Genomic DNA, 25,571 nt, shown 5'->3' with positions numbered 1-25,571 from the left:
TAATGAATGTAATAGCCTAGTGATTCTGTATTGATGTACTGTATCTTCTTTTGGTTTTTAGGCTGCATGTTTCACAGCACTGGGTTTCATATTCATGACCATGAGCCTTACATTTATCGGGATTGACTGGGTGAGCGGAGAAAAGCGAAATCTTGGCGGCCATTAAAGAACAACTCCCCTACACCCTACAGCAACAGCAGCCCATTGCTGCACCCCTCTTCCAGTCCTCTGAAAGGGGAGCAAGACTCAACCTACTGTTGAAAAGCTTGTGGCTTTGGTGGGACTGTTTTATTAATCATAAGGACAATCCGTATGTCCAGAGTGATGAGATGAGCCCAGCTTTGTCCCATACCCACCCAGGTTGATATATACCACCAGGCTCCATCACAGGTGGTGTTCCTCTGTTCTAAATAAAGAGCTGAGGGACATGTTGACAATGGAAGCCCCTCAACCACTAAAAGCTATTTGCCTTAATATTGGCTAAATGTGGTGTATAATAAGAGCAATATTAAAAGCAAATTAGACAAATGTCTAAATGCAAAAAAGCGTTTGATAATCTGCTAAGTTTGATGGAGACAATGTATTTGGTATGTGCTTGATATAACTGCTATTCAAAAGGAGAATCCATCACACTGTTTATCATTACCATAGGTGGCTGAACAGATGCCTTCAGATAATTTACTTCAATTGATGTATTGGTGTATTGTAATTCTGCAGAGTGGTGTTTGGTAAACTGGAAGAACTCGTTTACTTTCCATTAGCCAAACTCTAACGTTAAGTTTATACAGCTGTGAATCAATTAATTTGGTATGATCTATTTGTGAATTTATTCTGGACAGGTGGATGTTCAGCATTCATGTTGTTCAATAAAAGTTCAAAAGTGTTGAAACCTGTGTTGTTTGTTAATGGCATGGAATATAAGATATGATTTTGACATATGGCAAAGAGCTCAAGGAACCAACCTGGCCTCAAAATTCCCCAGATACAAATCTGAACACACTTCCTTGAGACATTCCAGAACGAACCAGAGGCTCCAACTCGCAACTCACAGGGCTCAAATCAGCCACAACTTGCATCTGACTCATCCCACAGGGTTCGTACACATTTTTCAAGGTCAAATTCAAGCACTTTTCAAGCACTTTAAAGGTTCATTTTCAAAATTTTCCAGTACCTTATCGCTGGGGTAAAATATATATCTACAGCAATATATACTCATGATTTTTTTTTTCACTTTTTATCACGATTATGTGATATTATGAGACAAATAGAGACCTGAGAGCACCCTGTAATTTTCTTTTTTGACAAACTTTTATAAGCTGTTCGCTTATTCATCAAAGTTTATTAATATTGAACATGTCATCAGTCCAAATTGCATTAAATTCACCTTCTCCTCAGCCATCCTTCTCTATTGCTACCAGGCTGCATGTGTGATGATACACACACACACACTGATTTTATTTCGCCTTGTACTAAGCAAACTATCCTGTCTGATCCCAATTTTGCAAAGACACAGAGTTATAATGTCAAACACTTTCAAGCACTTAAACTAAAATCCAAGCACTTTTCAGACCTTGAAGATGCAACATTGGAATTCAAGCACTCTCCGATTGGCTGCTCTATCGGACTTAAATGTTGGGAATTTGGAAGAAAGGAGGAGGAATCTTTATTTGATCACGTATCATTCATTGTGAAACTGGTACTCTGCATTTGACCCATTCTGAGGGAGCTGCAGATCTGTGCCAGGGCCTTGGACAAGGGCATTGACTGGAAAGATAATCTAGTGTGTATGTTTTGATGGTGGGGAAAAGTACCTGGAAGAAACTCATGCCAGCATGGAGAGAACCTCCAAACTCAAAGTGCTCACCACTGCACCACCATGAGTTGAGGGCCAGGTCAGCACCTTGAGCTTCCTGTCACCTTCTGTGAGCCGTTCCTGGACGGTTTTTGTGGCGTGGTAAGATGCATTTTCCTGCTGGTGCTTCCATCAGGAAATGCATAAACGTTTGAGGTTGTACCCGGGCTGCAGAGCTATCCAGATGGTGGGAATGTGTTAAAAAACATCCACAACAGATGATTAATGATGATCACCACCTGCAAGTGATTTTATGGTTAAATGCAGTACAACAAGTAACCAGTGACTGCTTCACTTTAGCATGCTGCAAGTACTTGAACTTGATTTGCAAATTATTTTTTAACCTAAATAAAGTTTGGAGAACCCAGTATAAATGGACCCCAATCAGAAAGCAGTTAGCAGATAGTTAATATGAGCAGAACACTGGTGAGTCGTGAAGATTTTATTTTCACAACAACTGAGGAAGAATCCAACGATTGGATCACAACACGTTTACATGAGTGAGAATACAAATGACAGCCTGGGAGATGGGACTATGCTGGTCTTCTGAAAATGTGACCAAATCAGCTGGATCATAAATATCACTATGCTGCCCCCTATTCCTTTTGCATTTGACAGGTGGTCAATTCTTACATATTGCACCTTTGTTAATAAGGTTTTATTCCAATGTTAAACATTGTGTTTCTGGAACATCATGGTGAATGTTGCTCCAGGACAATCTTTGCAACCTACATTCCTGTAATGTTACAGCTTTGGGGCTCAGGGAGAAAGATGGGAAATATAGGCACAGTGAAGAAGTTATCCTTTCAAACATGTCTAATGTTGTGAAAGGGTCTATTGAAACCCAAAGCATGTTTTACTAAAACTAACCAAGTACAGTAGCTTGCAAAAGTATTCATCCCCCTTGGACTTTTCCACATTTTGTCACGTTACAACAACAAACGTAAATGTATTTTAGTGGGATTTTATGTGATAGACCAACGCAAAGTGGAAGGAAAATGATACATGGTTTTCATGTTCTTTGACAAATAAAAAACAGAAAAGTGTGGCATGCAAAAGTATTCAGCCCCCCTGATTCAGTACTTTGTAGAACCACCTAGGTTTGGGGTAAGTCTCTACCAGCTGTGCACATCTAGAGACTGAAGGTTTTGCCAATTCTTCCTCTAAACTAGCTCAAGCTCAGTCAGATTGGATGGAGAGCATCTTGCCAGAGATTCTCAATTGGATTTGGGTCTGGGCTTTGATTGGGCCGTTCTAACACAAGAATATGATTTGATCTTACAATTCTATTGTAGCTCTGGCTGTATGTTTAGGGTCATTGACGTGCTGGAAGGTGAACCTCTGCCCCAGTCTCAAGTCTTTTGCAGACTGTGTGGTTTTCTTCCAAGATTATCCTGTATTTGGCTCCACCCATCTTCCCATCAACTCTGACCAGCTTCCCTGTTACTGCTGAAGAAAAGCATCCCCACAGCATGATGCTGCCACCACGTTTCATGGTGGGGATGGTGTATTCAGGGTGATGTCCTGCCATACATTGCATTTTGCATTTAGGCCAAAAACTTCAGTTTTGGTCTCATCTGACCAGAGCACCTTCCTCCACATGTTTATTGTGTCCCCTACATGGCTTGTGGCAAACTGCATGGCATTGTTTGAACAATATCTTTCTTCTTGCCCTTCTTCCATAAATCCCGATTTGTGGAGTGCGCGATAGTTGTTCTGTGGACAGATTCTCCCACCCGAGCTGTGGATCTCTGCAGCTCCTCCAGAGTTAGCAAGGGCTTCTCTGACAAATGCTCTACTTGCCCGGCCGGTAAGTTTAGGTTTACGGCCATGTCTTGTTAGGTTTGCAGTTGTGCCATACTCTTTACATTTTTGGATGATAAATTGAACAGTGCTCTGTGAGATGTTCAAAACTTGGGATATTTTTTCATATCCTAACCCTGCTTTAAACTTCTCCACAACTTTCTCCCTGACCTCTCTGCTGTGTCCACTTGGGCTTCATGATGCTGCTTGTTCAATAATGTTTTCTAAGAAACCTCTGAGGCCTTCACAGAACAGCTGTATTTACACTGAGTTTAGATTACACACAGGTGGACTCCATTTACTAATTAGGTGACTTCTGAGGGCAACTGGGTGCACTGGATTTCATTTAGGCTATCAGAGTAAAGAGGGCTGAATACTTTTGCATGCAACACTTTTCAGTTTTTTATTCATAAATAAATGTGAAAATCAGGTATCACTTTCCTTCCACTCTAAAATGATGCACCACTTTGTGTTGGTCTGTCGCATGAAATCCTGTTTGGGGTTGAAACGTGACAAAATGTTCAAGGGGTATGAATACTTTTGCAAGCCAATGTATTTTAGTCGCCTTAACCAAAATAAATAGTGACAGAAATCAAACAAACAAAAATATTATTTTTTACAGGGTAAAAATCTGTTCCAACAGGATAATAACACTGGTCTCCAGGGCGACAGTGCTGTACTTCACCCCTTCAGCCACAACTACCTGCTCCAGACATGGACATTCCTGGACCGACATTAGTTGTGATGTTCGGAAACAACATCAACATGGGGAAAACAGATAAAAAATTTACTGTTATAGGCAAGTTTTAGCTCTGTGTAATCCAAACCAGCGAACATCAAGCCTACATGAAGTTTTGTCGATTATTTTTGCATGAAAATTAAGCATGCAAATTAGCAGCAAATCAATTTTAAAAAACTGCACTGTGTTACCCTGTGAATATGTAACTTTTCCAACAATCAGAATATCTTTTAAAAGTATTTGCTGTGGTCTGTGTAGACTTGATGTTTACTGTGACCGACTATACATGCCAACTAAGTTTAAATATACCTTTAATAGGCTTTTAAGATGTAAAGAAATTAATGATCTACAATCTACAGCTGCCAGGCTTGCTGAACAAAAAACTTCCATGTTCTGCAAAATGGTTAGCTGTCATTAAGTATAAGTACTTTGTAGTGGTGTAATTGGTTGATCTAGTTCTTTAAGGGTTAAAACTCAACACCATAGGAACATGTGTAATGACCATTTGTTGGAAATGTTTCCACTTGGAGAGAAGGATATTTCTCTCTGTTGGTTTGTGTCCCAGCATTTAGGACTTCAGTACCCATAATCCAAAGTAGCTGTTGCTACAGTTGAAGCAGATTCACAATGTTTGGTTACTGCAGTCAAGAACATAACATTGCCCATAGTTCTGACGAGAACCACCTCTGTTCTCACTGTGCTGAACTGAACCGAAGCTCTTGCAAAGAAAAAGTTGTTGGTACTACATGAACTGCGTCTCTGCTGCTCCTGCAACATGTGGATGACAGCAGCAAAGGCTGTTCGGCAGGGTGGTGGAGGCTATTTCTTTGGGAAATGTTTGTGAGGAGGAGGAGGAGGAAGAACATTCCAACAGGTGCTGCTTCTGATGATGATATCAGTCCACGATGGAAGGCAGGGAGATTGCCGGCACCCGGCGGAAAAAGAAGCTGGATCCTCTGAAGAGTTGGCCCTGACAGGAGGGGACACATACAGCTTTTGAATGCTTTGGAGTACTGAATACTGATAACTTCAATCCAAAATAAGAGTCTTCAAAAAACTGGTCCAACTCAAGAGACTGTGTTAAAAATTATCTGGATAAGGCTAGTTCTGAAGAAGCAGGGATTTTTTTGGATAATGTTTTTGGACCATCCCCTTGACATAGAAATAACACTCTAAAATACCCACAATAGAAGAACAGTATTGGATTGCTATTACTTACTGTTGCTGACTAGAAGACAATACATTAGGATCTTAAGATGTGACCCCATGCGAACCCCAGACAGTAAAGTGACAGTTACGTCAACTGATAAAGGGATTAACTGAAACCACAAAGAATGACCAAAATCAACATTATCAATTTTCTTTTCTTTTTTTTTGTGTCACACTGTGTTGGTTTGCCATGGTGATGAAATGTTCCAACCTGGTGTTAAAGAATACACTAGACTTCATAAAAGAGAAAATGCTCACAATCTCTGTAGAGCACTGTGTTTATGTCCTGCTGCTGCAGCTTCACATTAGAAGCATTTAAAGCGCACCTCTAGTCACTTGTTCTTCCTGTCTAATGGTCAATTTTTGGGGGGGAGAATAGGGGTTTGGTTTACAATCATGCGTAGTTACTACCATCACAACCAGACTGCTGTTCCGGCAAGATAAACATCACTAGCATGGATTAGTGATAAGTGATTAGTGATATTAGCATAGACAGGCAGGCAGCAGCAACAGGAAAAGGACTCAGGAAAAGGACTCAGGCAGGAAAGGACTCAGAAAACTATGAAATATCATAAAAATATCAAAATACACTGGAGGGGCACTTAAACTGGATAAACAGGGGTTGACTTATAGTCACAGGAAATACAATGTGTTCACTACTAGTGTTCATCAAAAATGCATCTATGGGAAAAAACATTTCAAAGCATTTATTGACACTGCATCGGTTTAAAATTTTAGGGAGTAGTTTATACAGTCTGTGTGAGTAATAGTAGAGGAGCAGCCTCAGCTAGCTGTTAAATTAAGAGCTGCAGGCGAGAGGCTGCACACCTGCAACTTCTTTGTGAGGTCATTTACTGTCATTAATGTTATCAGGTTCTCTGTCAGCACTGGAAATAAAACTGAAATAAACAGGTACTGTGGGTGCCCCACTGGTGGTGTCGTCTCCTGATGTGATAAATTAAATGTGACTCTTGGTCCTCTGTGCTGTGGCTCTGCTCTTTGCTGTATGGTGCATACACTTTTAGTTTGTGTTTCGAGCGTCCACCGTCAGAAAAAAACCAAATGAGGACAAGTAATGTAATATGTGTGTGTAACACTGTGTTACATACTCTGCTAACACCGACAACCGCAGTAAGCCTAATGTGGTCTAACTACATTTGCTTAAGTTAGGGCCAGTCTGAGACAAGACTGAGGTGTTGTGACTTTCCACATAATCAAGTGTGAGTGTGACTGTACCTCGTGGCTCAGGTGATTCCAGCAGTGCAGCCAGGACTTAAAGATGGGAGAGTGAGGAGGAAGACCTGCAGCAAGGCTGACACCACAAACAAGAACCAGTCAGTATCAGTAGTGTAGCCTGGATTTCAGTAATATAAAGACTATTAGAACCAAAGGGAACTTTTTCAGTCATTAGTTTTGTCTTTATTCAACTGTGTTAATATTCTATTTATCATATTTATTTTATTTAACAATTTGAAAGTCTAAATGCTGGTTTAAAGTGTGATATGGCAAATAGCCTATATTGAAATATACAGTATAGATATATCATTATTTTGAAATCTCCTCTAAGGCACTAAATGCTAGGACTGCGTGACAAAATCACATATCACAGTATTTTTTATGGAATTCCTCTGTATCAATATTATGTCATAGGTACGGATGACTATCACAACATATTACCCAGCACTAACACAATCCTCTATTTAAAGTGGTCAATCAAAACAGATTCATTCCAAATATACTTGAATATATATCCACCCTATGTAACTAGAGAACATCATGCCCTCGAGGTTGCTAACTCCCTCCTCCCTGTTCTCTATGAGCAGCTAGACTGTATGAAATAACTATGTGTTAAATGAATCAAGTATATCAACAGTATATTGTCATTTAGCGGGTGTATTAATGTTTCAAAGAGTGACCCACCCACAGTTGTTGACGGCCATGAGATCAGCCACCAGCATGAAAGGATATGTTAGAACGCTCACTGCAATCTAGAGACAAACACACACTATTATTATGCAGTAATGCTGCAAATGTGAAACTTTCTGGGTCCCAGTTTGAATGTTGAACTTACACCCATCACAAACTTGGTGTAGCTTTTGACAGCTGAGGCCTGACTGAACTGCAACACAAATAAAAGCAAATGAAAATGGGCAGACCTTTCTCTGGTACAGTTTGTTAGCCTTTCTCCTACTGAAAGAAATGTATTAGGGATAAGGTTAAAAACTGCATCTAATCTATATGAATGATCCCTCAAGTCAATGTGGCTTTAGTCCCTGAACACTGTAGAAGTTGATTGACCCACAGAAGGTAGACATTGCTTTGTTCTAAGTGTGACCAGTTTAAAAATCAGCCATTCCACTCGTAAATGCTGATGTTTATGTTTCATTTTTATATGTTTAATTATAAAATATATTTTTCAATAAAGAAATCATTGTGTTAACACAACATTAGGTTTACTCTTGATTTTCTTACACTTCTCTAGCATCTAAAAAAGTGACAGACTTACACTATCGTCTACAGCATAGGTGTTAATAAAGTGAGCCAGGAGGTTACAACACCACAGGAAGAGAACCTCTCCCACCACATGGGGTACGAATCCACTGCAAACACACAAAATGCTGCTCAGACTGGTAGAGGACAAAGGTCAAGCTAAAAATGACAGAAAAGTAAAAAGATAAGTATGGCTCACACATAGAATCCAGCGACTCCTTCCTCCTTGAAAATCTTGACGATCGAACTGAACATCGACCTACAAATGTGACACAAGCTCCTTTAACACGTACAGAATGTACAAGTGAACACGTCATGTACTGTATTCATCACTGAAATCTTTCTGTAACTTTAACCTGTTATGTTGCTTACTTGGTCATGACTGGTCAATGTTGTACAGTTGAGATATGAAACTAATTATTTAAGGTAAATCATGAGGCATATCTGCAGCATTAGTCTTACCCATACGTGACCTCTCTGCCAACAAACTGGGCCATACACCGCACTGACATAACTGCCAAAGGAAAAAAACCAGATGAACAGCTAAACAACCTGCTCACTCATTTGATATTAAGATGTTTCATTTAATTCAGACAGTAAATAACACCTGTGACGTCAGCTTTCAGGGAATACAACATGGCACATACAGTAGTGTAGGCGGTACAAATGGATGGTCTTAGAATGATCTTAAAAAGTCAACCTTTACCTTGTTTCAGTATTTTCTCGTTTTCTCTGTGTTATGACATTGTGAAATTGAATATCTCTGAGTTGCAGTTGGTCGGGCAAAACAAGACATTGAAAGACGTCACCATAGAGAATGTGTGATGGGCATTTTTCACAATATTTCAACATTTAATTGACTAAAGGAATAATCAGAACAGATAACTTGACGGCAAAGTGATAATGAAAATATGTAGCCACAGCCCTACTTTGACTTGTGACACTGCTTTTTTAGATGAAGCAGACGCTTCCAGAATGTAGCTGCGTAACCCAAGACACTTTAGATGATGAATTCAACTTGGACAGTGAAGACATACCATGAAAAGGATGAGTGGCTACTCTGGAAAGACACTGGATGATCATCTCATGTGAGGTCTGCAGATAGGAAACAATTTAAAAAGATTTGTTCCAAAGCCAAGCAATGAAAAGAATCTTTATAGCATCAGATCCATTTTATGATGCATAAATATGTCTAGTAGGGCAGGGGATATAGTTTTAAAAAACTTCTTACTAACACCTCTCTTCCCAAACAAAACTTCTTTAGCTACCTTACCTTGAGGTACAACATATTCTTATTAAACTGACAGAAGACACTTAAGTAATAAACATATGTAAACAAGCACAAATTACTATACAGATAATTTGCCTGAAATAAATGTACGATCAACAAAATAAGAGAATAAGACATTTCTAAGCTGAATAGAAGAGTGTTGCGTGTGGAGGGCGGAGTGGAGCGAGGGAGCAGAGCTGCTGCTCAGCCACTGAGAGCTGTCAATCACTGGAGGAGAGAGCTGGGTGCAGAGCCAGACCTTCTGGAGGAATCAACACCCGGATCACATCTGATGCTGCTCTGATCCAGAGCCGTTAACCAACAGGAGGAGAGCTCAGACACTGTTTTTTAACTTTTGGGATTAAATCAGGAAAAAGACTCCCGCACACTGTCCACTTAACTTGAGAGTAAGCGTATTGACAACAACATTTTGGTGCTTAGACCTTCATCAGGTTATTATACAAGACAATGGGGGAGGCTGTCGTGAGTAGGGTTGTGGACTCGCATGACCTAATGCATTGCATTTATGTACACTATAGACATAGTATAACAATATAAATGTTAGACAAAAGCAGGTTAAGGTTAATGTGTCTTCAAGAGCCTAGATAAGATTACTCATGAAGAAAAAAAAAATAATCAAAGAAATGCAATGTGGGACCTGGCTAAAAAAAAGGAGTAAAGTCCTGACTTGTCAGCTTTCAGTCTTCTCCTTATGCGTGCAAAAGATTTGGGATTAAGTGGATTAAACTTCCCTCCTGTTTATCAATCTGACTGCAGCAGCAATCTACAGGGACAAACTACACACGTAAACACAATGTTACACAGAGACAAACACAAGAGAACTTGAGTCTTTTGAGAGCTAGGTTTACAGTAAGCAGTTGACATAAATTCAACACACACACACACACACACACACACACACACACCATTTGTGTGTACCTTTGCTTACAGGAAAGTAATCTGGCTGTCTGGAGCAAATACACACTTTCGCAAGTCAAGTCTAGGAAAGAGGGCAACTCCTGCAAAAATTTTTACTGACAGGATAATGCTTTAGTTTTATTCACATTACATTTCATCGCATTCGCAAACTTCCTTCCTCACTCTCTGACTCTATACTTATAGTTATAGCGACAGGCAACCAAATGAAACACACCTCAACCTTTCTTTGGGTTTCAACATTGTTGGAAATGTTCAGGATAATGCAAGTACACAACTCACCAAGCCGTCTTTAGTCATTCTATTGCAGAAATGTTACATATTATTAGGGCTGGACGATTATGCTAAAAATAATAATCACTATTATTTTGATTGATATTGAAATCACGATTAATAAACACGATTATTCACTGATTTCAAAGTATTAATTGAGCCACCAAAACTCAACTTTAAATAGAAATTTTAGAAAAACAACCAGATAGATTAGTAACAAGTAAAAAAGTAAATGATAATAATATTTGTATGTTTGCGTGATGGCAACACGTACCGCTTTTCCAAAGTGTTGACCAGTGTCTTGAAGCCTGTGTTGCTAACTGTACTGATAGGGCACATGTCCTTAGCTAGCATGAATGTCACAGCCTCCGTTATCTCTCGCTGTCGCCGGGAGCCGGTGGGATATGGAGCGGCACTGTAAAGAGTGTTGTCAATGGAGGACTGTGTTGCGGTGGCTGTGGCTGAAGTTGACGCTCTTGCACTTTTTTGGGTCTTTTGCTCCTTCAATACTTTGTCATAGACCACTTTATGGTTAAATAAATTTGTCGTGTTGCCCTGGGGTGCAGACACGACGGTGTGACAAACTTTGCAAACAATCTCCTTCTGCTCCACGTCGACGATTTGAAGCCAAAAAGTCTCCAACTGACCGAAGTTGTCCTACCTTTCTTTTCAACTAAAGGCTCAGGCAACTTTTCTGCCATGTTGTCAATCGCTCGTTCCACAATTGATCCACACACTCACTGCAGCAGCTGCAGGCGACACAGGTGCGTTCACTGTGCTTTTACAGCGCAGTAATTTGTATACACGACGCGCGGCGGCACGTTAATCGTTTTTCTTCGATTACAGTGTTTTCATGATCCTGAGAAGCCAAAATCGAAATCACAATCAAAATTCGATTAATCGCCCAGCCCTACATATTATATCTTTAAATTTAGGCTGTCTGGTCAAAGACTGACTAAAAAAGAATACAAATCTGACAAGACAGTACTTGATAGTCATCCATCCTCTCTGCCATGGTGTTGAACCTTAACCCTGGCAGATGCTTGGGTACTCCTTAGATTCATTTCAGAATGGAACATTTTAGTGCCAAAATATCCAACAGAAAGTAGGAATTACGTGTAACGATGCATTTCAATCATAAAACTTCAGTCCAACTTTAAATGTAAGACATCATGGATGTTGTCACAGTTTATGTTATTCAGGAACAATTCTCACCTCTTGGACCACTTTTCTGAGTGAAGTCCTTATGTCATTTCTCTTGGATAGGAGCTCCACCTGCTAAATCAAGAACTCAAATTACTTTGGCAAAACAGGTTTTGACCCCATCTTACATAATGTGGTGTATGGATGATGAATTTTTGCAGTCAAACTCGGGAGTTAGGACCACCCCGGTTCCCTCGATAAAAAGGCTGTGGGACTCTAACTTTGTATTTTTAAGTAATTAATTTTATCTTATTTTAATTAATTAATTTTGAAGTGATTATTAGGGCCCGAGCAGGTCACAACCTGCGAGGACATATTGCAGGGGTACTCACATACAAATCTGAAAGGGCCACTAAGATTTTTTTCAATGACTCAAAGGTCCATGTATTGAGGTCGGTCAGGCCACATGCAATAATACACACACATATATATATATACACATATATATATTATATATATTCAAAACAAAATGTCCTTTTCATTCAAAACAACAACAAAAATACAAATTAAAATAAAATGTCATTTCCATTTTGACAAACACATTTTCTAAGTGAGCACTCTGTTGCCTTTTGTTGTTGTGTCATAAATGTGACAAGAATCCTGCTTGCAGCTTGATATGACGATTTCAGTGCATTCATTTTTGTTGTTCTTACCTCAAAATTTTGAGTAAATGTCTCAAAGTTCCTATGCCTCGTTTCATAATGCCGTTTCAAATTGGAAATCTTCAACAAAGCTACAGTCTCCTGGCATATTAAGCACATGGGTCTTGTGCTGGTTGGAGGGAGAATGAATGCAAATTTTTCAGTCCATTCTTCTTCATATTGCTGATTTTCACCGTCCACTTTTCTTTTAGCAATGAACTTGGAACATGCCATTTTCGTGCAATCTAGGCTCCTACAGCCGGCAAAATGTCATAGCGAACTGCTCCAAAAACGAAAGTGAAAGTTAAAAATTGTGCTCACAGCAGTGAGTGACCCAATAACACGCTGAGGACCTCTGACATTGTATCTGTAGGAATTCTTTCTTATTATTATTCCGCCACTTTAAGCGCACTTTTGGAGGTCTGAACATTCCCCAAAAGTCACCAAATTTGTAAAGTTCGTCACATCTGGTTTGGGTGTGGCCGGGGGGACTCGATAGCACCCCATAGTGTAACGCCCCGCCTCCAACATGCACATACATGAATGATATTTGGATTTATCATGGGCAGACGCACAAAAAACCCTGTTGGACTAATACCGTCACTCCTATAGGAAATTGGCAATTTTGATATTATGCGCCATTTGTAACAAATTCATTTCTCTTTCTTACATTATTTCCTCCTACAGATTTAACACCACAGTCTTCACATTCACTCAGTATCATCCTCATGCCTTGAAGATCAAAATTTTCTAAAAGCTTTTTAATATGTCATACCTGGTGGGTGTGATGGTGTCATCCATTTTAATAGCCCTTTTTAGATAGAAAAGGCGGAACATTTGCTCCAAGGTAAGGACGGCAATGTGCCGGCCTGTCTTTCTAAAACAGAGGCTTAATATTCCTCCTTTTCCAAAAGCCGCCTCTGAGGTAGGCGTAAACATGTGACATGGGGTGAAGCTCAAAGTTGGGCTGTAAACAGTGATAACACATTTGTCTTCAAAATAAGAGCTTTACATTGCACCCCATTGGAGTTTAGAACTGGGTTCTTAACGGGGGGCTTTTAATTTGAAAGTAGCGACCGTCCTTTGCTTGCCGACACAACAACTAGCTAACACAACCAAACAGCTACAGAGACAGAGGAGACGCTGGCATCTCCTGGATCTCAGCAGCTGTCCAGTTGCTCATCTTAATGTCCGCGGATGGACTGACTGCGGTGATCAGCTGTTTCTTGGTTTTAAAACTCCCCGGCTGTGGGTCATACTACAGTGCAGGTCATCAACACCTCTGCCCACCTCACGCAGAGGCCGGCACATCCCGCCTCGTTTTTAGATGGCAGGTGAGGTGGAAATAAGTGTACCCTCCGAGGCGGAAAATCGGCAGACCAAACAGACCCCCAATTTGCCATCCTCTGTCTGAAACCGCGGACCGAGCCGCCAAAAGGACGGGTAAATTGGCGGCTTGGTACCCTGTCTAAAAACGGCTAATGCTTTGCCATGAAGCATCAAGGCCTTATAACTTCAACATATAATTTCCCATCTACACCAAATGGCTCAAACATGTAGAGGGTGTCGCCCCGAATACGTCTCTGCATCAGTACTAAGTCGGCCATTTTGAATTTCGCCACCATTTTGAAATGTTTCCATACCTCATACTTTAATTACCTCCTCCTACAGATTCAACACCACAGACTTCACAGTCACTCAGTATCATCCTCAGACCATGACGATGAAAAGTTGTTAAAAGCTTTCGCCTACGTCATACCTGCTTGCTGTGGTGGTGTGATCGATTTCAATCCCCGCAATAAAGCATCAGGTCCTTTTAACTTCAACATACAATTTCCTATCTCCGCCAAATTTCTCAGGAATGTAGAGGGTGTCACCCTGAATGTATCTGTGCATCAAAGCTGTGTCACATCCATAGCGCAACCCACTGGACACAGGAAGTCAGAGAAACATAATCCAATTGACATGACATTTACTGCTTGTTTTCCCTACATCATACATTACAGCATTACATGCAAGTAACAGGTGAGCGTGCAATCCGACGGCACCGCAGCCCAAGTTTTTTTTTTTTTTACATTTTTCTTACATTTTCGAACTCCTCTACGAAAAGTTATTAAAAAATTTCAATAGTCCAAACAATACTCAAGTTATGAAATAACAACTTCCTGCAGATTTGGTTCAGAACAGTAAGTTTTGCATATCTCCACATTGGTGTAGTGCAGTGGATCTGAAATGGTGGGGCGCGCCCCCCTGGGGGGGGCGCAGTGAGGTGTCAGGGGGGGCGTGAGACGCAGGGCAGGACGCGGAGGTCTATTTCCACTGGATACTTGTCCGCTGCATTATGTCTCCGCCACGCCAGCGGAGCTGATAGGTTTCACTTTTACTTTAGTCTATGCGTTAACTTCTAGCAGGTCCGCTGCGCTGCGTGTCTGTTCCGTCCAGCTCCGGCAGTCCGGAGCCCTCCAGAACAGCTACGCAGGACTTCTATATGTCTGGCAGATGCCGGAGCAGGATGCAGCAATTCAGCTGAATCAAACACCAAGCAGACAGGAAGTCAAGCGACAAAATAACAACATAAAATCCTGTTACTTTTCAAAATAAAACACTCCGTGTTGACACCTCTACAAAAAGACAAACACAAGCTCTTCTGCTAATCCCTCGGTCAGGAACTATGCAGCAGGAAATATGACGATGCTGAAATAGACTTGGGTTTACCATGAACCCGGTCGAAAATGGGGAAAGACCTGTTTGTGTTTTATGCAAAAAACTCTGGCAGCGAACAGTAGGGGTGTCAACGTCTACACGTGTAAACGGATACACGGATAACAAATCATAACCGTTTAGAAAAATCAATAACCGTTTACACGTCTTTTTTTCTTCCTCCTCCTCCTCCTCGTTCATTTCTCATCAATATATATAGTATTCAGGGTTTCCCCTACATGTAATTGACTGTGGCGCACCGCCACGGCAAAAAATAAAAGCCGCCACACCTTAAAAATTCAGGCATAAATAAATCCAGTGGAAATATTTTACCGTCGTCTTCCACCGCAGTCTTTGACGTTAACTAGCATGTTGGATATTTAGCTTGATAATTGGCTAGAGGATTAAAATGGTCACTTAGAGCAGAGTCCTGCACGGGTCACCGCATCCGACCCGTTATCCGACAGTAGCACAGATTACATTCCGTACCAGAGCCGACCCGCTATAAATTGATACCGACGCCCGAAGGAAAATTGGACGGACGCAATTTTTAAAAGTGAAAGTAAGATAATGTTACCTGAAAGCTTCAGATAATAACATTAACTAACTATACACTTAAATGTTCCCACTAGTGCAGTTATCCGCATACATAATAGATGAATGGGGCACAATGTTACGTTGATATAAAAAAAAAAAAAAAAACCCGCAGCCACAGCCAGTGTCACGTCACTTCAAGTTGACTGGGGGACACGATGGCGGCGGTCAACAAGCGGAGCACTGTGTGTTTTTTGAACAAACTGCCAGTGGAAATCAAGTTGAGTGTAGGCTATGTCAGGCAAAGTTGGCTTACAACAACAGCACGGGATCCATGCTAAACCACCTGTGATGGAAACACCCGAACAATTTGGAGGGAGAGACTGCTGCTGGCATCGGTGCTACCACAACTGCGATAGAAAGAGATCATAAATCTCCGACGTGTAACCGGGTACACGTCGGTTAGAAGCCCCGTTTACACGTGTAGAACAAATTGTAAACGTTGACACCCCTAGCGGACAGCACGAAACCATTTTGATAATCAGGTGATTGTATGCAGAATGCTGCAACTCATACAGAGTTTTATACAGATAAATAAATAAATATTATCAGGTTCTTAATAGTATTTCATTTCGGGGGGGCGCGATAAAAATTCTGTCCTCTAGGGGGGGCATGACAAAAAATAATTGAGAAACTCAGGATTCTGCTTCCCCATGAACCCCTAAGGCTCTGTGCCAAATTTTGGCTGATGACCACAAGGTGGCGCTGTTTAAATTTAAGTATTTTATGTTTCCACATCGGTTAGTCAGATTACCACGAAACTTGGTACAATTATGGTCAATGCTTTCCTGAGGACTTGCCGATCCACTGCTAGGTGGCGCTCTGGTGGCAGTCTAATTTAATATTTGGCACTGTGCCCAAACCATAACACTTATGGAAATGAAATTAATAGGGGTGATATAGAACGGCCCCTGTAACACACACACACCAAAAATGACCAGCCGGTGGCGCTATTTTTAATGCAAAAGCATTTTTGGCCCATAATTCCCACATAATATGTTGCATATTTTGAAACCTTATGTCTACTTGTTCCCTGAATTACGCTGAATTGTGTGATGTAGGCCATGCCTACTTTTATGGTAACTTTCCATTCGCAAAATCGTGAACAATGAAAAACCTATTTTTTCGAACTCCTCCTAGGTGATTGGACCGATTTGCACCAAACTTTGCATATGGCATCTGTGGACCCTCCTGACAAAAACGTATTAGAAGAATTTTGATAATCCAAAACACGCCCAAAATATGAAAGAATAAATTCCTGCACATTGTCCAATACTGACTATACTGTCCAATTACCACAACACTTTTGCTAATTGTGTTCCATGGCCTGATGAGGTTGTGTGCAAAATTCCGTGCAAATCGGCCAATAGGTGGCGCTTTTATGGCTAAATGACGAAAGAACAGCTGAAATTCCTTCATTTTTGAGTGGACAGGCTTTCTCCACCAGAAGGCAGTGTTGCCTTTCTAATGGATACAAACCTCTGTTCAACAGTCTATAGGGTCACACAGTGCACGCCTGTCATTATTAGTTCTTAATGTGATTGCAGGGACTTCTTCTGACTTCAGCCTACTGCACTTAATACCAGCAGGAGCAGGCCATAAAATGATCAAGGAACAACTTCCTCATTGCATGAATAAGCCCTGACAGCAGCATGTCTTGACGCCAGCATGCCCCAACGTGCGTGGACTGCGAGGACCAGATAAATAAATAAAAATGAACATACATGTACAGATACAGATACAGATACACGAGTAGAACATGCTGCTGCATTCGACTTGCCTGAAGACCCCCCGCTGCGTAAAGCCACTTTTGACAGTTGGAAATACAAACATTACTTTGAATTTGTTGAAGATAAGGAAAATAACTTGACTGTAAGGTGCACACTTTGTGTTGGAAACTTCTCTCCACCGCTGCTAACACTACCTCAAACCTAACGAAGCACCTACAGAGACAGCACGCACACACAAAGCTTGTTGCTAAGGAACCATGGAGCAACACGACTGAGACGCCAAGCAAGCAGCCAAAACTTTCTTTTCAACAGAACCCAGGGCCGTTTCTGTCTTTTTGGGGGCCCTATGCAAGATGCTGTCTGGGGCCCTTATTTTGTCAAACTACGATGGATAGATTCCCAATCCTTTTGGGTGATCCATAAAGATGCAACAATCTATTACATTTTAAGAAGAAAACAGGCTAGAGTCTTGAAAACCTCTCTTAAATTAAAATCAAACATCTTAAGTTGACCCACACTAGTAAGTTGAACTGATAGAAAATGATAATACAAGGTAAACAATAGGGATCCTTGATAGGTCAATAAATGAAACTGCTGGAGTGTTCCTCAATTTTATTTTATTTTAAGTTGACATTAAACATATAATATACATACACCCAAGACTAAAGTTTAAGTTGTATAGAAAATAAAATAGGCTATTACAATGAGCCAGCATCCATATCAATATGCAAACAATAAAAACTAAAAAACTAACAAGAATAATGCTGGTAGTAAGGAACCTTTCAAATGTAACACAAGCCCTTCAGGACCAACACAATAAACCAGCATACAATAAAAATGCAACAATGAAAACAAACCAACAATAAAAACAATAATTTAAAGGAACCAAACAGAACTATATAACACAATCACACCAGTTTTTGATGATTATCAGTATCATCTGAGTCTTGTGTTTTAAGCAGATCTACCCTAAGCCCTCCACAAAATTTCTGCTTCCTTGCCAGCATATGAGAGCTGCTTGCCAATCTCTGGTGCTGAAGGCGGCAGTGCTGCTTCCTGTTCTGCGGCTCCAAAATACTTCAGAATTGCTCCTGCAAAGACGAAACTCCTCAGGTTACCAAGCAAAACAGATCCTAAGCAAATATTCATACTTTATAAATGAGTTATGTTACACTAATGGAGAAATTCATAATCTGTTTTCTATTTCAAACCTTGCAATATACAGCACAGTGTCCCTTTAAAGCATGCACCCAATTTCAAAGTTGTCACTTTTAAGCAGTTTCAAAGAGTTATAAAACAAAGATAAATGACTGATGAACTTTATGTGATATTGAAGGAATATCTTAAGTTTATATTTCACAGAGTATTACAAAGTGAACTACTTGCTTAACTGATGAATTGGTCTTAACTTATATTCTGTGGGCGGAACTAACGGTCCTATATAGTATAGTTAACTTTAAATGAACTTTAATTTGTGTAATTATGATTATTTTGAATAAAACAAAGTAATACATCAAAAACATAACTAAACTGTAGGAATGTAGGCAAATGTGTTCAAATTATATTGTCACAATAAATATTCTAATAAATGTGGTAAAGAAAGACGCAACTAGCTCAGCAGAGTTAACAATAATCCACTCAGAGCAATAATCTACTGCCACAATAGTCCATAATAATCTACAGCAGGCCTCATATGCATTAGGGTTGTTTAGCACACTTCACATTAGAGACCTACAACCTGAGGAAACACTAAAATTGATAAATTAATCATAAAAACAATCCTAAAGTAACGTTAATGTTATGTGACAAATATTGAAGAGCAGAGGAGGTCTATGACGGACCAGCAGCTCCACTGTATGAGGATACAGAAGACATGACAGATATCTGCCTAACACACACACCCTCCCTCACAAATATGATGCCAACGAACTGGACCTGCTGTGATTCACCAAAACGGGTTTCACTTCAGTCAATCAGTGTTATGGCATTCACATGTGAGATACATTTTATTTTAGCCCTCTCCTAAAGCAAACACTTAAGCTAGCTAAAAAATTTGGCATTTTAGCTAGCCCCTCCAACCCACATAATGAAAAAAAAAAAAAAACCTTACCTTTATCCAGCGAGCGTTTTTCTTCATCTAGTTTCTTCTTTTTTCTGCGCCAGATGAATACACTAGTTTGGACGCCATGCCGTGAATGACCTGAACTTACGGATCGGCGCAATCCCCCTCCCCCTGCAAGTTTAGTAGTACCTGTCGTCATAGCAACGAGGCATGGTAGACACCAGATCTGACCAATCAGCGGGCCAGGTGTCAGGTCCTTTTCACATCTTTTCCTTCGGGTCATTCCTCAGGTATTGCAGCTGACCTTGCAACTTGAGGGGGGCCCCCTAGTGGCGCGGGGGCCCTATGCACCCGCATAGTCCGCTTATAGTAAGAAACGGCTCTGACAGAACCCAAGATACTGACAACATCGAAATCTGAGATGAATATGCTTGTTGCCTTGTACATAGTAGAGGAAATGTTACCTCTTTTATAGAGCAAGTAGAGAGAATGTAACGAGTAATGTAACTAGTAATGTAACTAATTACTTTCTTCAGGGGGTAATCATGTAATGTAAGGCATTACTATTTTTGAGAGTAATCTGTTCTAACCACAGACCTTATTTCAAGCATTTAACCAAAAACCAATTCAAAAAGCTCATAGACTTTGAGACAAGGGAATCTACGGAAGAGGATTAGGGCCACATGTGAATTTTTTTTTTAGTTCTGACTTTAAAGTCAGAATTCTGAGAAAAAAGTCAGAATTCTGAGATTAAAGTCAGAATTCTGACTTTTTTCTCAGAATTCTTAGATTAAAGTCAGAATTCTGAGATTAAAGTCAGAATTCTGAGAAAAAAGTCAGAATTCTGAGATTAAAGTGAGAATTCTGACTTTTTTCTCAGAATTCTGAGAATAAAGTCAGAAGTCTGCACATGTAAAAAAAATTTGAGTTCTGACTTTAATCTCAGAATTCTGACTTTTTTCTCAGAATTCTGACTTTATCCTCAGAATTCTGACTTTAAAGTCAGAACTAAAAAAAAAATTCACATGTGGCCCTAATCCTCTTCCGTAGGAATCAGATGTGCAAAAACACAAACAGATTTTTGGGTTATAAAAGCCTGTTTGCTGTGAATTGCAGAACTCTTTAAGGTTCATTAAAATATTTTGTAACACACAAGAAAATGACTGAGTGAAACATGATTACTGTGACATCATGGATACAGTTAGGGATTCAAACTATAATAGAATTTTTCTCCAGTGAAAAGTGGTGAATACAAAATATGTCATAAATATATGGGTAAGTCTTCATATAAGCAAATAACTTGTATTATACAACGATTATCTATGATTTGTTTGTGAAAATTGATTTGGGGACAGTGATATGGCTAGCTAGTCTTTTTATTAAACATACTGTTTAATAAAAATATTTAGTGTTTGTCAACTGTCTGTTGTGTTATTGACTTTGAATCTGGCTAGCATGATGTTAGCTTTCTGCCTAATGAGCCCGAAGGGTGCTATGAGCTAAGTGCACTAGTTTATCTCCCACTGTCAAGTAATCTCTAAGCATTTCCTATTTACTAGAATAGTAAACAACATCTCCATTTCAAACAAACCTTTATGAGATCATAATGTCGGTCAAACCGCCAGATGTTACCAAAGATTTGGGGATTTTGATCGCAAAATGCATGAAATATAAATCAATTGTATGATATCTTTTGGGTAATAGGATAATGTCCTTCAAGGTGTCCATAATGATGATTTAATGGACTCTGCAAACACAAGCTTTGACATCATCCATTCATTCCTGACAATGGACACCTTGTTAGGCATTATCTCTTGAATGATATCCGTTAAGTCCTTGCTTACCTGTTTAACTTTGCTCCTGACAACAGTGGAGATGGCACTGGAGATGACTCGAGGAGAGAGGCCACTAAACAGTCCTTTCTTTCCATCCACCTTGACAATGTACTGTGCTGAAAACAAATCCATCTTCCGTCAACTGCACAAAACATGTGCAGTTAAACAATAAGACTGATGATAACAATCACTCCTCACTCACCATAGGAAAAGAAGCCAGGCAGGTACAAGACTCTTCGTCCAAACATCGTTGTGCCCACAGTTGGGGAAAGAGGTTCATGTCCCACCTTGAAACAACAGTAACTTAGATTAAACACAGTCTGTTTGCTTAATGGGAATGATGACAATACTGACCAAACGCACAACCGACCTGGGACCATTTCCAGAAAGGTACATTTTCCAATTAATCTTTTTCTCTGTGTTATGGCCTCAGTCCATCCAAAGGTAGTTTTTTCTGACCCCAAAACAGTGTTTTCCCAAGAAGGTATTCAGAGTGGGTAATGTGTATATATATATATATATATATATATATATATATATATATATATATATATATATATATATATATGTATACAATGTTGAGACACAACATCAAAACCGCCGACAGCCAGAGTGAACAACACTAGCCACCACACCACAGGGCAAGGCTCTGCTGGTCAACCCTGTGTCCCAGCACCAGACCCACACCAACCATCTAAACACCACTGCAGCACACCCTGCCAACCCAGCAAGGCATCTTGGTTTGGTAAAGGAAAAGACACTTGAATTCAAATGATGTATGGTTGTATTTTTTTTTTTATTAGTAAGGAAAATAAGTGTTACAATACCTACTTTGTTGACATTTTGTTTATTTAATTTAGTTATCAGACTAAGAAACACACTTCTGCTTTTACATTTTAGAGCTGAAAGACAAGGGGCGATCTGACAACTGCTTCTTGCAGTACAAAGTGGTATTGCAAGACAGGATAGGCTAGCAGGTTATTTACACAATAAATTGACACCTTTGATGTAACATCAAGACTGTTGTTTCTTTCCACTAATATATGATAGTGATGTGTTTACATTTGTTGAATGCATAATTAAACTAATATTCAAGCTAGGGCTGCACGATATATCGTTTGAGCATCGCCATCCCGATGTACATGTGTGCAATAGTCACATCGCAGAGCCTGCGATGTAGGACGCAAATGGCAAATGTACTCATCTAATTTCAAGGGTACCTGCCACACTGTGCATGCAGACTCTGCATGCACAGCAATCCACAAATCACATTAGTTCTCAATCAGTGTGCCGAAGCAGACCATGCCCCTCCACATGGCGTGAGTCGCTAGTAACAACATTGAAAAGTGAGCAACGAACAAGAGAAAATCGCAAAAAACGAAGACTTGGTGCCAAAAAGAAAAGCAACATAAGTTATCTGGAATTATTTCGGCTACAAGGATGATATTGACCAAACACATGTTCTGTATCAACAGTGCCTTGCATCTGCTGCCACAACGACAGGTAACACAACTAATTTGTTCTGGGAGGGCGCAAGCACGCATGAATGAGCTCATATGAAATATAAATGCCTATCATTTTGAAATGCAGCATAACATTAAGTGCAATTCAGGTAATCTCATGAAAATTCCTGTATTTTTTCATACCGCAATATATATCGCAGGTTTAAAAAATTGCAAAGTCAGTTTTTTTCCAATATTGTGCAGCCCTAATTCAAGCCACTGAAAACTGAAACTGAATTTTGCTGAAAGTGCTTAATAAAGTGCATCCTCTTCTTCTTCACACTTTACAAACTAATCCTTTAAAACAGCTGCTTGATATTGTATCCCTGCCTCAGTCTTGGTTGGGGTCTGTGTGGCAGTATAGTTAAAAAGATGTCACATAATGTGAGTCATGAGTTCACTATGGCATCACAGCTGAGTGAGAGACTGCTCGTTAACATGTAGTACTAAGGAGTTTCTATCAAATCTATATTTTCCCCATGTATATGAAAATAATAATTTATTATCATAAATGTGCCTGTCCTAAAACACAGTGAAAGTCACCACAGGTAGCAGAAGGGGACTGATCAGAGGTTATCCAGCTTATACTGTGCTGGCCTCTTACCAGAGGTTGGCAGAGTTGTTGTTTGCCAGTTGAAAAGTTGTCAAAGAAGAAGAGATTTATTCTCAGATCAGAAACACCTTTGTCTTTGTCTCTCTTCGTGATCACTTTGTCATGAAGATAATCACAGAGTCACATATTCATGCTGTGACTTGGCTGACAGACATGGCTAGAAATCTTTAAATGTGATGATGGTGAGATGCTGGGGATCCACTCTGTCAGCTCTAAGATCATTCCTCTTTCGATTTGCCACAGAAGAGCGCTGCGTGCTGCACAGGTGGTCACACTAAGAGGGAAATGTTAGTCTGTTAGTCAGGACATTGTTAAGCTTCAGAGATGCTGCAAGTCTTCCACTGACACACAACACACAGTGAGACACTTTAGAATTGACAGGACCATTATCGGGCTGATATAAAAGGGAACATATGTAGATAATGTTTTCACTGGGATATTTAAAATAATTTTTGAATATGCAGTATCAGTTCCTACAGCTAATAGATGCAAGCTGTTGCCAGTGTAAGTCAGGGAAAGCAGGGGATACATGTTTACGTATAGGAGAAATTGAAACTAAGGATCTTTAGAGTTACAATATTAAAATGACTGTCAGTTACTGTGGATTATAGTAGCGACAAGGTCATGTATTTATATGTGATTTATATGCGATATATGTGATCAGACCTGAGCACTGGCATTAATAATAACTACATAAAACAGCAGCCTTTTCTCTGATGTTCTCACTTGCTGTTAAGAGTCTTGTGTAATCATCAGAGGAATCACAATTTTCATAAACAATGCTAGTCCCTCCTAGTCACTTTAATAATGCAAACTCAGATATTTTCATTTTTCCATCATTTTCAAGCTGTCCTCTGAGGAAAATAAGATCCAACTAGACTGTTTAAAGCTACCCAGGTGGCAGAGTCCGCCACATATAAACAAAGTGAAACAGTTTAAACTGTGTTGTTCTTTAAGGTCAGTTTATTTATTCAGCCATGACAACAAAGAGAGATTGATTATTTAGTGTGTTTAGAAAAAAATAATCAGTCAATGAAGACATCCCCCAAAACTACACAGTGCACCTTTAGCTAGAACCTGAGAGAATGTATGATCAGGTGTACAGAGATGCCTCCTGATCTGAGAGAAGAACAACTTCTGATCGACAATGTTTGAGGAACCAAACATCTCCAGCGTCTAAACTTCTGGACTCTGACTCGGAGCCGAGTGCATCTGCTGCTACCGTAAGAACCCCCTGCAGTACGGCTCTCCGCTGGTATCGACCCAGGTGAACCGACTAGCCGGGTGCTGCGGGTCGGTTAGTAGATGAGTACATGAGACACATGAGCATCGGGAGGGAACCGAAAACACCACAGCAGCGGCGTGGATGCTAACATCATCATGGTCGCTTTTAGCTAGCTACAGCAGCTACCTGTATTAGCAGCTTGACGTATAGCAGCGGGTGTGTGATGGCGGTCACTCCCGCTCCCAGCAGCAGCACTGCGGTGTCCACGTTCACGGGGATCGGTGCCGCATCCGGCCCAGCTCCGACGACCTGCTCGGATAGGTTCTCTGCTGATTCCATGTTTAATTACATTGAAGGAGCGACACACTTCATCATCGCTCAGTCTGGAGCCGGACCACTACACAATCAACTTCCGCTATGAACCTTCAAAATAAGTATAGGAAGTATAGGAGATGAAAATACTCTAGTAAAGTCGGCTTAGTACATTTACTCAGTTACATTCCATCACTGAAATATATGAAATAAAGTCATATGATACTATACTATGTATGTCCAAACTTATTCTTTCACACCACCACAACCTTTTTGACAAAAACTCAAATGCTGAGACTTTTCTTTTGTTTTCTTTCAGTGGCAGTCAGTGTCTGGTTTTCCTATGAAGGTAGATTTGTGTCTTTATTATTCAATCAAAACAAAGTTTGCTTCAATCAATATATATTTTCAATAAAAAAAAACCTTCACTTCAATCAAAAAAACCCTTTTCAATCAAAGAAAAAAAGTGTTTGAATGCAAAAATATAGTTGAGACTCATAAAAATGCATTTGAATACTGTTTTTCTTTGATTGAAAATGTTTTCTTTGATAGAAGTGAAGGTTTTTTTGTTTGAAGCAACTT

General features: G+C 40.0%; 2 protein-coding genes across 4 annotated transcripts in view; one reads left to right on the top strand and one right to left on the bottom strand.

The window, feature by feature from the left end:
• The window catches only part of LOC115585428 (sodium-coupled neutral amino acid transporter 3-like), a 31,810-nt gene extending 30,921 nt beyond the window's left edge, over positions 1-889 (top strand). The window contains exon 16 of the mRNA XM_030423781.1: positions 62-889. Coding sequence (XP_030279641.1) covers positions 62-166 — 105 coding nt within the window. The 3' untranslated portion in view covers positions 167-889. The remainder of the gene's footprint in view (positions 1-61) is intronic.
• A 1,390-nt stretch (positions 890-2,279) lies between these two features.
• Positions 2,280-25,106, bottom strand: LOC115584920 (mitochondrial carrier homolog 1). Of its 3 annotated transcripts, none has more exons than XM_030422846.1 (12): positions 24,864-25,106; positions 21,540-21,624; positions 21,347-21,453; positions 11,788-11,850; positions 9,131-9,188; positions 8,556-8,607; positions 8,293-8,352; positions 8,110-8,203; positions 7,675-7,722; positions 7,524-7,591; positions 6,840-6,915; positions 2,280-5,364 (listed from the first exon to the last, which is right to left on the bottom strand). In XM_030422846.1, the coding sequence occupies exons 1-12, from the start codon at positions 25,014-25,016 to the stop codon at positions 5,290-5,292; spliced, it is 939 nt and encodes a 312-aa protein (XP_030278706.1). In that variant the 5' UTR covers positions 25,017-25,106; the 3' UTR covers positions 2,280-5,289. The 3 variants fall into 3 exon arrangements, with proteins under 3 accessions (XP_030278706.1, XP_030278708.1, XP_030278707.1); XM_030422848.1 differs by having other exon boundaries at positions 7,528-7,591; XM_030422847.1 differs by lacking the exon at positions 11,788-11,850 and having other exon boundaries at positions 5,136-5,364.
• Between the last annotated feature and the right edge of the window lie 465 nt (positions 25,107-25,571).

This window comes from Sparus aurata, chromosome 7, assembly GCF_900880675.1.
Source record: "Sparus aurata chromosome 7, fSpaAur1.1, whole genome shotgun sequence".
Lineage (NCBI taxonomy): Eukaryota > Metazoa > Chordata > Actinopteri > Spariformes > Sparidae > Sparus > Sparus aurata.
This window is presented reverse-complemented; position numbering and strand designations above follow the sequence as displayed.